General features: G+C 38.1%; 3 protein-coding genes across 3 annotated transcripts in view; all 3 read left to right on the forward strand.

Moving 5' to 3' along the window:
- The first annotated feature begins 1,104 nt into the window (after positions 1-1,104).
- Positions 1,105-4,727, forward strand: LOC119476889. Its single transcript, XM_037750509.1, has 6 exons — positions 1,105-1,785; positions 2,217-2,534; positions 3,152-3,448; positions 3,597-3,698; positions 3,790-3,821; positions 3,953-4,727. The coding sequence occupies exons 1-6, from the start codon at positions 1,731-1,733 to the stop codon at positions 4,115-4,117; spliced, it is 969 nt and encodes a 322-aa protein (XP_037606437.1). The 5' UTR covers positions 1,105-1,730; the 3' UTR covers positions 4,118-4,727.
- Positions 4,728-5,533: 806 nt separating this feature from the next.
- On the forward strand, positions 5,534-9,774 carry LOC119476890. The gene is made up of 7 exons (XM_037750510.1): positions 5,534-5,626; positions 6,685-6,862; positions 7,294-7,605; positions 8,223-8,519; positions 8,668-8,769; positions 8,861-8,892; positions 9,024-9,774. The coding sequence occupies exons 2-7, from the start codon at positions 6,808-6,810 to the stop codon at positions 9,132-9,134; spliced, it is 909 nt and encodes a 302-aa protein (XP_037606438.1). The 5' UTR covers positions 5,534-5,626; positions 6,685-6,807; the 3' UTR covers positions 9,135-9,774.
- A 2,275-nt stretch (positions 9,775-12,049) lies between these two features.
- Positions 12,050-14,928, forward strand: part of cnksr3 (cnksr family member 3) — a 51,981-nt gene continuing 49,102 nt past the window's right edge. The window contains exon 1 of the mRNA XM_037751460.1: positions 12,050-12,278. Coding sequence (XP_037607388.1) covers positions 12,227-12,278 — 52 coding nt within the window. The 5' untranslated portion in view covers positions 12,050-12,226. The remainder of the gene's footprint in view (positions 12,279-14,928) is intronic.

The following is a 14,928-nucleotide window of genomic DNA, read 5'->3' on the forward strand; positions in this document are numbered from 1 at the left end:
GCAAGACTTTACTACAGTTTTGAGGTTTATCTGTAGAATATGTTACGGAGATGAAAAAAAGTAAAGTTAAGTAAACTTGTTTTTAAATCAACACTTCCTGCTTTCATTTAGAAATAAAAGCCCTCAGGCGTTTTTCTATAGACAGAATCCCTTCATTTGTTAACACAAGGCTTTTATTCTGAAATATGAGCAGTCAGTGCTGTGGAACACGCAGTCACTTTGAGAGCACAAAGAATTGATAAAGTTTGGGGTTTAAATCAACACTTCCTGCTTTCATTTCAAAATAAAAGCCCTAAAGCGGGTTTTCTTTGCACAGAATTCCTTCATTTGTTAACACAAGGTTTTTATTCTGAAATATGTGCCGGACAGTGTTCTAGAACATAGTGACTTGGAAAGCTCAATGAATGAATACAGTACGGAGTTTTAATTGTGGATTATTACTATTATTTAAAGATTACCACACCTTTCTCTGTCTAAAATAAATATAAATTATATTTATCATGAAGTTAAATGGCCATTAAAAGGCAAACTCTATGCAGAAAGAAAGGGCTGACAGAAGCAGCAGAAACACAGCCGACGCGCGTCTAGTGTGAACACCAGACTCGTGTATCACGCAGCCGCCACGCGCTCCTGACGTTGGTAGTGTGCCCACCACTTAAGGGACCGGGCTTATATATCCCAGGTGAACGGATGAACGGGTGAACGGGTGAACAGGTGAACAGGTGTCCCGGAGTGCCTGTAAGCAAATAAATCTATCTTGAATAGACATCGGAGCCGTCTGCGGTTCGTTGGAGTGTTACGTTAGCCGTCGGTCTACAGTCAAACACAACGCAGAGACTGTTATCAGCGGTACAGAACAACGTTAACGGGGCCGTTATGAACTGTGTATCGAAGTAAACTGAAGAAAGACCTCCCGGTACGCTACGGAGCAAAGAGGGCGACCGTTGAGGGTGAGAAATGTCCAGCGTTCCTCACTCAACGTTTTGACTACAACATCCGGGTACTTTGAGTGCATACTGCATTTTACCACACATCTCAGTGTGAACACACTTGTGCACTCAAAATAGCATGTGTTGTTATTCTGTGTTTGGTTTCTGACCAAACATGGCTCTTCCTCTTTTGATTACATCACTGAAATGACATAATGGAAATGACAACATTTCTATGTTACTGTGGGGCAACGTATTACAAGAAGTTAGGTTTGATTCAGTAGAAAAACTGTTAATTAATCATGGAGTTTGTGTGTTTTAATATATTAGGCCAGGGGTTGGACAGGCCTACTGGAGGCTTTTTGAGTTTACAACATCTTGACATTTGGAGAGATATTAGATTTTCACCTGAGAATATTGTACAACCTACATGGAAAATAAGTAATATAAACCGCAAAGTGTATATTTTTGAGGAAACTTTTGTTGAGTCATTTACTTTAAATGTACATTCAATCATTTAAACCACTGAATCCGTTCTATTTGAGTCATTCTGCTCAAGACGTTTATCAAAACAAGGAAGTCAAATGCTCTTAAAATGGAATATATTTATAATTAAAGTGACACAGCTGCAGTTCACATAGAAGTGATGTAACTGTAACTCTCTGGAACTTGCGACAGGCTGAGAGGGTGAAGCTGTTTCTCAAGTCAGTAAGTCAACCACAACGAGGAAACAGCACCATCACATACAGATCTGTTAGCAGAGAAGAAAAAGCTCACACAACGTCCGTCTGCTGACAGAGAATGGACACGAAATGTCTCCTGGAATTAATCCTTATTTTTGTGCTTCAGTTTGAAGGTAAGTCTGTTTTCTTATTCCTTAATCATTAACATAATTAATACTTTTTCTTTACTATTATATATATATATATAGACTTCAGCGTATGCAAACGTCAAGGACAGAAAGGTTGACAAAAGTAATGATCAGTCTGTTCGCTCTCTGCTAATGTGATATAATATTAAAGTATTTACGTTATGAATTGATGCTGCTGTAATACAGGTGCACACAAAACGAAGACAGTAACATCAGATGTGCAGATTTTATTTGATCAGAGTCTGAACCTTTATTTATTCTTATCGTCTGTGTGCTGCTTTTAGCTGTATTAATCTCCCAAAGAGCCCAGAATTCACTATTTAACTGAGACATAAATGAAAATGACTGTCTCCATGCAGATGATTTTTATGTGTAATTTGTCATTTCTTACAGAACATGTGTTCTTTTCTTTCCAGCAGGCATCAGTGGAGGAGACATCTTTCTCTATAACAGACCTGGAGAAGATGTCATTCTGCCCTGTGGCACTGCATCACCCTCTGACCCAACATGCTCCAATGTTTTATGGTTTTACGACAGAGATCGATCTCAGACTTTCATTGAGGTTCAGAATGGAAATGTTAGAGAGAGCTCAGCTCGAGCTGACAGACTGAGCGTGGACACTAACTGCTCTTTGGTCATTAACATCATCACTGCTGAGGATGCTGGTCTCTACACCTGTCGGCAGGGGAGGCGCGTTGATCAGGATGCATCTGTATTTCTAAGTGTTCTGACAGGTGAGTCTCATTTCCATGAAAAGTCATTTAGATCATCAAAAGGGAATTCTACTTTTGGCACCTTTTGAGTAGGGGTGGGGGAAATAATTGATTCATCTATTAATCGCGATTTCTTTCAACGATTTCTAAATAGATGTTTTAATGCCAGAATCAATCATCAATTAGAAATCGTAAAAAAAATAAAAAATAGCCATACCTACACATACACTTTGGAGCACTATTTAGCCTCCTTCCCGACATGCAGGTTTGACATGGTTGGTACCAATGGATTCTAGTTTCAACTGATGCCAGGACCTTCAGTTTAAGTTTAAAACCGCTACAACCTCTGAAAGACAGAATAGCAGCCGGGCTGCCGGTGGACCGTCAGATTTTTAAGAGGTTAATTAAAAATCGATACAGTATCACAAAACATAATATCGTGATTCTCGTGTATCAGTATTTTCTTACACCACTGAAAGGTCTTGTTCCTTTTGGTTCATGTTTTAACTCAGTAAAACAATGATGACAGAAGATAGATAGAAACTTCAATACAGAGTCTTGTACTGTAGTAAAGTTACTAACTTAAAATAAAAGAAATGTTTATGCTGAGTTAACAGTTATCTCTTGTTTTCTCTCAGTCTCTCCATCTCCACCAGACGCTGATCCAAGGAGGGACGGTGAAGTCACATTAGAGTGCTCTCTGTTGACACACAGCAACCTCCTTCCTTGTGAACTGAACAGCATCCGCTGGTTGGATGAGACAGGAACTGTGCTGCGTGGTGATGGTGTCGGGAACAGTTCCCTCAGACAGATGAAATGTGTCTCTAGTCTGACTGTGAAGCGTCAGAGTGGCCACAACAGGAAATACACCTGCCAGCTGCTTAATGAACAGAACAATGTAGAGATACAGGCTGACTACACACCTGACTTCACAGGTAGGATAACATATAATCAGACAGAACCATCTAATCCAGGTGAGATAATATGCAGCCCACCAGATACAAAGCTTCTCCTCTTGGTTCCTCAAAGGTGGGAGGATTAATACTGTATTTATTAATTTATTAACAGACGTGTGTTCATCAGATCCCACAGTTTGGTCTCCTCTGAGCTACGTCATGTTGGCTCTGCGTATTGCAGGACTGATCCTAATGATCGTCATCACCGCTCTTCTCATCAGACACACATGTGAGGACATTCAGATCATAATTTGGTAAAACTGGTTTATATACGTCACAGAATGTTAATGCTATTTTTACATTTGTTATTTCTTTTCCAGGGAACAAAAAAACACTTGATGATGACAACGAAGTGAGTAAAAATAAAAATCTGTACCTTTTCAGTTTGAGTCTGTTGTTGCTTCTGTGACCACAGAGGCTGCAGTCTCTCTGGTTCGTTTCACCAAAAACATGTTTCAGAATCTCATGTGTTGTGTTTCACAGGTAGAGAACGATGGCGACGTCCAGTATGAAAATGTGGAAGCACGTGGAAGTCCTGCTGCTGCTGCTGCTGCTCCTGCTGCTGCTACTACTACTACTACTACTACTACTACTGCTGCTCCTGCTGCTCCTGCTGCTGCTGCTGCTGCTGCTGCTCGACTGCACTGATCAACAACCCCAGCTCGTCAGAAAGTCAAATATCATCATTTCTCACTTGTGATCAAAGCTTTGAGTTAAAACGATTGCTTTATATTTTGAACTTATTGCAGTTCTGCAGATTATTTTATCCTCATTTAGCTAACAGTTTTGATTTGATGGCACATGTACTGTATACTTCAGCCTCCGTGCTCTCATCAACCCAGCAGCAGCAAACAGCTCTGCGTTATTTCCCTCAATAGGTGGTGGAGACCAAAAGCGGAGCTAAAAGAGCGTGAATTCATCAGGTGGATGCAACTTGAATGGGAAGCTGGTCTGCTGCTATATTTGCTTTTTATTTGGCTCAAAGAAGTCAAATGCTTTCTGTTGAACTAAACACTTTCTGTCACTGTTTATTTTTGTCTCATATATAACTGTGTTGATCGTCTGACATCAGTCCTGGGCGTTTGACTGTATACAGTAGCTCCCCGGTGATTGGCCACTTCCTCGCTGTTATGAACATGATCGTAGCTATTACAGATTACAGTATAGTTAACCCATCAGCAGAGGTACTCACCAATATTCCTGAATCGCTGAATCCTTTCACAATACTCAGAGGACATATTTTATTCACCCATGACATAAACATGCAATGCATTTAATTTAGATGTTTAGATGCTTCTGTGTAATAACACGTGGGACATACTGTATAGAGCTGAGTGTTTTGGTATGACTGTGTCCATGTGTACCTGCTGTAGGCTACAAAGATCTTCTGTTGTAATAAACTTTTATACTCTGTAAGGACAACGAAGGCTCATCTAGTTTGTTCTATTGTTCATCAAAGAAGTGAAGATTGACACACGTGTTCATTCTGTAAATACTGCCAAGACTTTCTACAGTTTAACAACACATATAAAGCCTGTGTGACCTTATTTCAGTCTTTTGTCAAGAAGTAAAAGTAAAGTAAACTCCTATATGCTGTGCACATTTGTATTATGTTGCAACACAACATAATATCTCAATTGATATACCATAATATATAATAACAATATCTTATTTCACCAGTTGATGCTGTTGGTCAACTGGAGAACAAGCTGTTAAAACAACACAAAGAAGATCCACTAGATGGCAGGAGTGGACTTTACAACCACAGAGAGAGTTTCCCAGAGATTACGAGGCACACCTGAATGTATAGTGGTACCTGGTGAAAGAAAACACATTCATAACTTACATTTGTATAATTCAGTATTTGCTGTTTCAATGCAACCGCTGCAGCTTCCTCGCTCACCATTTACACCAGTTTGAAATAGTTTGGTGACTCCTCCCTTTCTGCTGCTGTAACATGCCTCTTACATGTCACATTAGATACAACATTTCAGCTTTAATAAATTGATAGTCGTTAGGTGTACATATTTGTGTTATTTTCATATTTTAATGTGGTTCTTTTATATATAATATGTAATACTACAGTATCCAAGGTAACCATGGAGCTATAAAAGCTCATCACTGGGGGAGCAAGTCAGACCGGTTTATATCTCCCAGGTGAGAGTGTAGATTTGAATCTGTAAATATGAATGTATAGTCTACAGTATGTATAATGTATAGTCTAAGAGACCGAGCATGTATCTCCCAGGTGAACGGGTGAACGGGTGAACGGGTGAACGGGTGAACGGGTGAACGGGTGAACGGGTGAACGGGTGAACGGGTGAACAGGTGAACAGGTGAACAGGTGTCCTGAAGTGCTTGTAAGCAAATAAATCTATCTTGAATAGACATCGGAGCCGTCTGCGGTTCGTTGGAGTGTTACGTTAACCGTCAGCCGTCGGTCTACAGTCAAACACAACGCAGAGACTGTTATCAGCGGTACAGAACAACGTTAACGGGGCCGTTATGAACTGTGTATAGAAGTAAACTGAAGAAAGACCTCCCGGTACGCTACGGAGCAAAGAGGGCGACCGTTGAGGGTGAGAAATGTCCAGCGTTCCTCACTCAACGTTTTGACTACAACATCCGGGTACTTTGAGTGCATACTGCATTTTACCACACATCTCAGTGTGAACACACTTGTGCACTCAAAATAGCATGTGTTGTTATTCTGTGTTTGGTTTCTGACCAAACATGGCACTTCCTCTTTTGATTACATCACTGAAATGACATAATGGAAATGACAACATTTCTATGTTACTGTGGGGCAACGTATTACAAGAAGTTAGGTTTGTTTCAGTAGAAAAACTGTTAATTAATCATGGAGTTTGTGTGTTTTAATATATTAGGCCAGGGGTTGGACAGGCCTACTGGAGGCTTTTTGAGTTTACAACATCTTGACATTTGGAGAGATATTAGATTTTCACCTGAGAATATTGTACAACCTACATGGAAAATAAGTAATATAAACCGCAAAGTGTATATTTTTGAGGAAACCTTTGTTGAGTCAAGTTACTTTAAATGTACATTCAATCATTTAAACCACTGTTTCTGTTCTATTTGAGTCATTCTGCTCAAGACGTTTATCAAAACAAGGAAGTCAAATGCTCTTAAAATGGAATTTCTTTATAATTAAAGTGACACAACTGCAGTTCACATAGAAGTGATTGCGACAGGCTGAGAGGGTGAAGCTGTTTCTCAAGTCAGTAAGTCAACCACAACGAGGAAACAGCACCATCACATACAGATCTGTTAGCAGAGAAGAAAAAGCTCACACAACGTCCGTCTGCTGACAGAGAATGGACACGAAATGTCTCCTGGAATTAATCCTTATTTTTGTGCTTCAGTTTGAAGGTAAGTCTGTTTTCTTATTCCTTAATCATTAACATAATTAATACTTTTTCTTTACTATTAGATATATATATATAGACTTCAGCGTATGCAAACGTCAAGGACAGAAAAGTTGTCAAAAGTAATGATCAGTCTGTTCGCTCTCTGCTAATGTGATATAATATTAAAGTATTTACGTTATGAATTGATGCTGCTGTAATACAGGTGCACACAAAACGAAGACAGTAACATCAGATGTGCAGATTTTATTTGATCAGAGTCTGAACCTTTATCTATTCTTATCGTCTGTGTGCTGCTTTTAGCTGTATTAATCTCCCAAAGAGCCCAGAATTCACTATTTAACTGAGACATAAATGAAAATGACTGTCTCCATGCAGATGATTTTTATGTGTAATTTGTCATTTCTTACAGAACATGTGTTCTTTTCTTTCCAGCAGGCATCAGTGGAGGAACCATCTATCTCTATAACAGACCTGGAGAAGATGTCATTCTGCCCTGTGGCACTGCATCACCCTCTGATCCAACATGCTCCAATGTTTTATGGTTTTACAACAGAGATCGATCTCAGACTCTCACTGAGGTTCAGAATGGAAATGTTAGAGAGAGCTCAGCTCGAGCTGACAGACTGAGCGTGGACACTAACTGCTCTTTGGTCATTAACAACATCACTGCTGAGGATGCTGGTTTCTACGTCTGTCGGCAGGGGGACAGGTTTGATCAGAATGTATATCTAAGTGTTCTGACAGGTGAGTCTCATTTCCATGAAAAGTCATTTAGATCATCAAAAGGGAATTCTACTTTTGGCACCTTTTGAGTAGGGGTGGGGGAAATAATTGATTCATCTATTAATTGCGATTTCTTTCAACGATTTCTAAATAGATGTTTTAATGCCAGAATCAATCATCAATTAGAAATCGTAAAAAAAATAAAAAATAGCCATACCTACACATACACTTTGGAGCACTATTTAGCCTCCTTCCCGACATGCAGGTTTGACATGGTTGGTACCAATGGATTCTAGTTTCAACTGATGCCAGGACCTTCAGTTTAAGTTTAAAACCGCTACAACCTCTGAAAGACAGAATAGCAGCCGGGCTGCCGGTGGACCGTCAGATTTTTAAGAGGTTAATTAAAAATCGATACAGTATCACAAAACATAATATCGTGATTCTCGTGTATCAGTATTTTCTTACACCACTGAAAGGTCTTGTTCCTTTTGGTTCATGTTTTAACTCAGTAAAACAATGATGACAGAAGATAGATAGAAACTTCAATACAGAGTCTTGTACTGTAGTAAAGTTACTAACTTAAAGTAAAAGAAATGTTTATGCTGAGTTAACAGTTATCTCTTGTTTTCTCTCAGTCTCTCCATCTCCACCAGACGCTGATCCAAGGAGGGACGGTGAAGTCACATTAGAGTGCTCTCTGTTGACATACAGCGACCTCCTTCCTTGTCGACTGAACAGCATCCGCTGGTTGGATGAGACAGGAACTGTGCTGCGTGGTGATGGTGTCGGGAACAGTTCCCTCAGACAGATGAACTGTGTCTCTAGTCTGACTGTGAAGCGTCAGAGTGGCCACAACAGGAAATACACCTGCCAGCTGCTTAATGAACAGAACAATGTAGAGATACAGGCTGACTACACACCTGACTTCACAGGTAGGATAACATATAATCAGACAGAACCATCTAATCCAGGTGAGATTATATGCAGCCCACCAGATACAAAGCTTCTCCTCTTGGTTCCTCAAAGGTGGGAGGATTAATACTGTATTTATTAATTTATTAACAGACGTGTGTTCATCAGATCCCACAGGTTGGTCTCCTCTGAGCTACGTCATGTTGGCTCTGCGTATTGCAGGACTGATCCTAATGATCGTCATCACCGCTCTTCTCATCAGACACACATGTGAGGACATTCAGATCTTAATTTGGTAAAACTGGTTTATATACGTCACAGAATGTTAATGCTATTTTTACATTTGTTATTTCTTTTCCAGGGAACAAAAAAACACTTGATGATGACAACGAAGTGAGTAAAAATAAAAATCTGTACCTTTTCAGTTTGAGTCTGTTGTTGCTTCTGTGACCACAGAGGCTGCAGTCTCTCTGGTTCGTTTCACCAAAAACATGTTTCAGAATCTCATGTGTTGTGTTTCACAGGTAGAGAACGATGGCGACGTCCAGTATGAAAATGTGGAAGCACGTGGAAGTCCTGCTGCTGATGCTGCTGCTGCTGCTGCTGCTGCTGCTGCTGCTGCTCGACTGCACTGATCAACAACCCCAGCTCATCAGAAAGTCAAATATCATCATTTCTCACTTGTGATCAAAGCTTTGAGTTAAAACGATTGCTTTATATTTTGAACTTATTGCAGTTCTGCAGATTATTTTATCCTCATTTAGCTAATAGTTTAGATTTGATGGCACATGTACTGTATACTTCAGCCTCCGTGCTCTCATCAACCCAGCAGCAGCAAACAGCTCTACGTTATTTCCCTCAATAGGTGGTGGAGACCAAAAGCGGAGCTAAAAGAGCGTGAATTCATCAGGTGGATGCAACTTGAATGGGAAGCTGGTCTGCTGCTATATTTGCTTTTTATTTGGCTCAAAGAAGCCAAATGCTTTCTGTTGAACTAAACACTTTCTTTCACTGTTTATTTTTGTCTCATATATAAATGTGTTGATCGTCTGACATCAGTCCTGGGCGTTTGACTGTATACAGTAGCTCCCCGGTGATTGGCCACTTCCTCGCTGTTATGAACATGATCGTAGCTATTACAGTATAGTTAACACATTCATTTCAAAATAAAAGCCCTAAAGCGGGTTTTTCTTTGCACAGAATTCCTTCATTTGTTAACACAAGGCTTTTATTCTGAAATATGTGCCGGACAGTGATGTGGAACAAGCAGTGACTTGGAGAGTTCCATAAATGAATATAGTACGGAGATTTAATTGTGGATTATTACTATTATTTACTAATTACCACACGTTTCTGAACCTTTCTCTGTCTAAAATAAATATAAATTATATTAATCATGAAGTTAAATGGCCATTAAAAGGCAAACTCTATGCAGAAAGAAAGGGCTGACAGCAGCAGCTGAAACAGCCGACACGCAGCCAACACGCGTCTAGTGTGAACACCAGACTCCTGCATCACGCAGCCGCCATGCGACGCAGCCGCCACGCGCTCCTGACGTTGGTAGTGTGCCCACGGCTTTACAGCATCAGGGGGATGAGTGTTGTTCAAATTATATTTATAAACTTTGTAAAAATGTTAAAAGTGACATTAATATTGGTAAGGGATGTGGTGTGCTGAGAAGTGACACAATCAGTTTAAGCTATGTAAATGTTTAACTTTAGACATTTTTAATACGCAACTTAAAATCCAATAATAGAAATTATATATGAACCTGATAAAACAGATGCCACATTGCAGATTTCATCTTCTAGAAAATGCACATTTAAAAACTTAGACAAAGTACAATATTTCCCAGAGATGTAGAGGAATGTACGTAGAAAGTAGCAGAAAATGGAAATACTCAATACAGTACTTGAGTAGATGCACTTAGTTACTTCCCAGCTCTGCAGATACGGCTCCTAAACCTGAAAGACAGCTGAATATCTTTATATATTCACACCTTTCATCTCCATCTAACAGGTAAAATAAAGATTTAAAGGAGCCTCTAACACTTCATAATGCTGCGTTCAGGTGCTGTCAGACATATCATCTTCTTTTAAAAGACCCTTGTGAACATAGGGATGTATTTTATGTAATAACATAATGTTTTTGAAAACAAGACAAATGCCAGGGGTCCATGATTAAGGAAAGCAGAAAAGTCCTATTTCTGCTGCACCAAATCATGTTCAAATGTTTATCTTTGAAGCTTTTTGTCTTGTGTTTTACTAAATAACTGTAACATAGCTTAGTCTTCAAAGGTCAGAAGTCCCAAAGCCATAAAGTTGTAAACCACACAAATATGTAATGGTGGAATATTTGTGGTTTTCACAGAAAGTCAATGTATAATTAGTATGAAAATGACATTTGTTTGCAGTGTTACTTCAGTGTTTGGTAATTAAAGTAAAGTGAAATGGATGAAAGGTTTCAGTCGTGGTTTTGCTTTCTGTATCCTGTGATGTTTCCTCTAGATCCACATTCATACTTTACATTCTTATTGTGTTGTCTGTTCGGTGCAACGCTGTCAGATTGTGGAGTACAATAAATAATGTGTGTTGGTGTTTTTCCTGATGTGGCTGATCTCTTCCCATGGGAAACGTCTGCAGACCCTAAAAAAGCTGAACGGGAACGAGCCAACACCCAGAACACATGAAGAGCTGCTGGGGAGCTCAGAGGATCATAGGATCAGAGATCTGATGAGAGGCTGAAGGAGGCATTTTAATGATAATCTGCCATGAGAAGGCTTTGTTCCATTCACAGGATAAATACATACATACATACATTTATCTTTATCTTTGCATGCAATACAAACATGAAAAAGCTGATTTTCTCAGTCGTGCAAAAGTGCAAGAGAGATGTTACATTAGTCTGTATATTTATATATAATGGTTTGTTTGCATAAAAACTGCAAATTCTCACATATTGGATGAAAATTGAACTCATTTTTTTTTAAATAATCCATAAAGTGCTGTAAACCACAACACACATCAGATATCACAATGGGCCACACGCATGGGACACCGACCCCGGTGATTTATACGTTTAAGAAGTTACAAACAGTCCCTTTAAAGCTCATGATTTTTTTTTTGTTATGTGTGTTTTTTTGGGGGGTTTTTTGTTTGCTTTGTTGTTGTTTTTTTTACCTCTATTCTTTCTTTTTGTCATTATTATTATTGTTATTTCTTTTCTTGGTTTTGTTTTGGTTTTGAATGTTGAGGTTGTTTCTCTAGTGTATTTGATGGGTTTGTCTGTAAGCTCATCTACTTAAAAGTTGGTTTATAAACTGTTGTACTTACAAACAGTGGACTGCATTTATGAAAACAGCCTTGAAAAAAGGGAAAAAATAAAGTGTAAAAAAAAAATCTCATGAAGAGCTAATGTTCCGTCGTTCCCACAGCACCTGAAGGCAGCTCTTATGTGATTGGAGGAGAAGGAGGAGAGGGGGCGTGGTTAAATCCCTCGGTAACCCAACACCCGCCCCTCGCGCGTGTGTTCTGCTCTGACAGTAAACTTTCTCCTCGAGCTCAGTCAGTCAGTCAGCAGAGCGGAGGAGCCGTTAGACCGTCAGACCGTCAGACCGTCGGTACCGCGTCTGTCTCTGTGTTTTAACGGAAACTCCTCCGTTAATTATGTCCGGTTAACGGTTTTATTCGGTAGTTTGGAGAAGCGAGAGATATTAAATCCTGGAGAAATGGAGGCTGTGAGTAAGATGAGCCCGCAACAAGTAGTGGACTGGATGAGAGGTAAGAACACTGCCAAATAGTGAGAACTAACGTTAAACAGACTGCCAAATAGTGAGAACTAACGTTAAACAGACTGCCAAATAGTGAGAACTAACGTTAAACAGACTGCCAAATAGTGAGAACTAACGTTAAACAGACTGCCAAATAGTGAGAACTAACGTTAAACAGACTGCCAAATAGTGAGAACTAACGTTAAACAGACTGCCAAATAGTGAGAACTAACGTTAAACAGACTGCCAAATAGTGAGAACTAACGTTAAACAGACTGCCAAATAGTGAGAACTAACGTTAAACAGACTGCCAAATAGTGAGAACTAACGTTAAACAGACTGCCAAATAGTGAGAACTAACGTTAAACAGACTGCCAAATAGTGAGAACTAACGTTATACAGACTGCCAAATAGTGAGAACTAACGTTATACAGACTGCCAAATAAAAGTAAATAACTGCTAATTTAGTCTGAAGTTTTAAAGTTGTTTTTTGGCTTCAACTTGATCCAACAAATCACAGATAGTATTAAACTATTTAATGTTATAGTTTATATGATATTATCTGATGTTTGTAGCACCTGAAGGCTCAAATTAATTAATATCATTATATAATTATTAATTATTATTATTATTAGCTATATTATTATTATTATTATCATTATTATTATCATTATTATTATTATTATTAGCTACATTATTATTATTATTATTATTATTATTATCATCATTATCATTATTATTATTATTATTATTATTATTATTCATGTATACAGTGGTGGAAGAAGTATTCCCTAAAAGTCCTGCTTTCAAAATGTTACTAAAGTAAAAGTACGAAAATAGAGTATTAAAATATACCTAAAGTACCAAAAGTAAAAGTACTCATTATGCAGAATGGCCACTTTCAGAACAATGCATATTATTAGATTATGATTACTGATACATTAATGTGTTATTCATTTTTATGTATTTACTTTATATAGTGCTGGGTAGCTTGTGAATTTCTCCCTGTGGATAAAGTTTAATTGATATAATAATATAATTTATTTGTTGATTATATTTTTCTATTCTTAATCTGAATTTGTTATGTAACTAGTAACTAAAGTTAACAAATAAATGCAAAAAAGTACAATATTTTCCACTGAATTATAGTGGAGTAGAAATATAAAGTAGCAGAAAATGGAAATACTTAAGTAAAGTACAAGTATTTCAAAATTGGTTCTTAAATACAGTACTTGAGTAAATGTACTTAGTTACTTTCCACCACTGTGCACGAGTGTATATGGTGTTTTTCACTAATCAGTCATTTCACTGTAGAAATTACAAGTATATTCATAAATATATGACATATTCTTGGTATTTTTTTTGGAAGCTAGTGTAACCGGTTTGTGATTACCTGGTGAAATATTTTGGTTTTTACATTACTGCAGTGTTGACACAGTTTAAAAGTAATACTTGAGTTGAGAAATAAGGCCATTTTGGTTGTATTCAGGTTGGAATTTTGTATTTTATTGATGTGACCCATTTGGTTTACATGTTGATATATGATTGTGCCTTTATGTCAGATTTAGGGCTGAGTACCATTCCAATACTATAACTGAGGTTTTGGTAGTGATATCTTTAACTTTGGAGAAATATAAACATGTTTTTCACTAAACCATTTTACATTTAACAAAAGAAGCCAATGTTGTCAAATGTTACATGTTGTCTCAAAACAACACAATAACTTTACTTTAATAAAATTGGTCTAAAACTTAAATCAGGAACAATTAAATAATACGATTACACAGTATTAAACATCTATACTACTGTATGTAGTGATGGTCCAGGTTAATTAGGGCTGTGTTGTTTGTGTGAGGACATATATATAATACTTTATATAATGATGGTCCAGGTTGATTAGGCTGTATTATGTGGGTGTGACATATATAATACTGTATATAATGATGGTTGATTAGGATGTATTGTGTGTGTGTTACATATATAATACTGTATATAATGATGGTCCAGGTTGATTAGGACTGTGTTGTGTTGTGTTGACTCAGTAACAGGCTGCAGGTTGTTCCCTTGTTTACCTTTGTTTTACTGACGGTTGTATTTCTGCTCGGTTGTTGAACTCGGTTGTTGAACTTGGCTGTTGAGTGGCAGCTGGATGGGATTTACACACAGCACTGAGTCAGGTATTAAAGCAGTAAACAGGCCCAACCAGTTAACAGATCAGCCATAAAATGTCAATCAGATCCACACTGTGGTTTGATAAATACCTGTTTTTAATTCCAAGAAGGTTTGAACAAGCAGCGGCACGAGGAGAATTGTTTCTGTTGCAGTGTTTGAAGCCAGTTTGTGTCTCTTACGTAATAATTGTTGTTTTTCCATTTTAATATTTGAGAAAAGAACAGCTGTAATCACTGTGTTTTTTAAAAGACACCTGGAGTCCCATTCCCATTCTGGACTGGAAAACCTGGGAAAATAACAGAATAATGCCATAAATGTCCTGAGAAAATGCATCAAGTCCCTTAAAATTGAATGTGTGAATAATATAGAGCTGCACAATTAATCGAAATTTCATCGAAATTGCAATATGGCCTTCTGTAATTTTTAAATCTCAGGAGGTGCAATAATTGTTAAATGCCGGCCATATTGTAAGAAAATAATCTGGCACC

The sequence above is a fragment of the Sebastes umbrosus genome, chromosome 18 (genome assembly GCF_015220745.1).
Source record: "Sebastes umbrosus isolate fSebUmb1 chromosome 18, fSebUmb1.pri, whole genome shotgun sequence".
Taxonomy (NCBI): domain Eukaryota; kingdom Metazoa; phylum Chordata; class Actinopteri; order Perciformes; family Sebastidae; genus Sebastes; species Sebastes umbrosus.

Bases quoted from the DNA above. Each gene is read 5' to 3' on its own strand.
- LOC119476889 (XM_037750509.1), top strand. From the start codon at position 1,731: ATGGACACGAAATGTCTCCTGGAATTAATCCTTATTTTTGTGCTTCAG. The intron at 3,449-3,596 runs GTAGGATAACAT...TGTGTTCATCAG, and splicing joins CTACACACCTGACTTCACAG to ATCCCACAGTTTGGTCTCCT. The intron at 3,699-3,789 runs GTGAGGACATTC...TTTCTTTTCCAG, and splicing joins TCTTCTCATCAGACACACAT to GGAACAAAAAAACACTTGAT.
- LOC119476890 (XM_037750510.1), top strand. From the start codon at position 6,808: ATGGACACGAAATGTCTCCTGGAATTAATCCTTATTTTTGTGCTTCAG. The intron at 8,520-8,667 runs GTAGGATAACAT...TGTGTTCATCAG, and splicing joins CTACACACCTGACTTCACAG to ATCCCACAGGTTGGTCTCCT. The intron at 8,893-9,023 runs GTGAGTAAAAAT...TGTGTTTCACAG, and splicing joins CACTTGATGATGACAACGAA to GTAGAGAACGATGGCGACGT.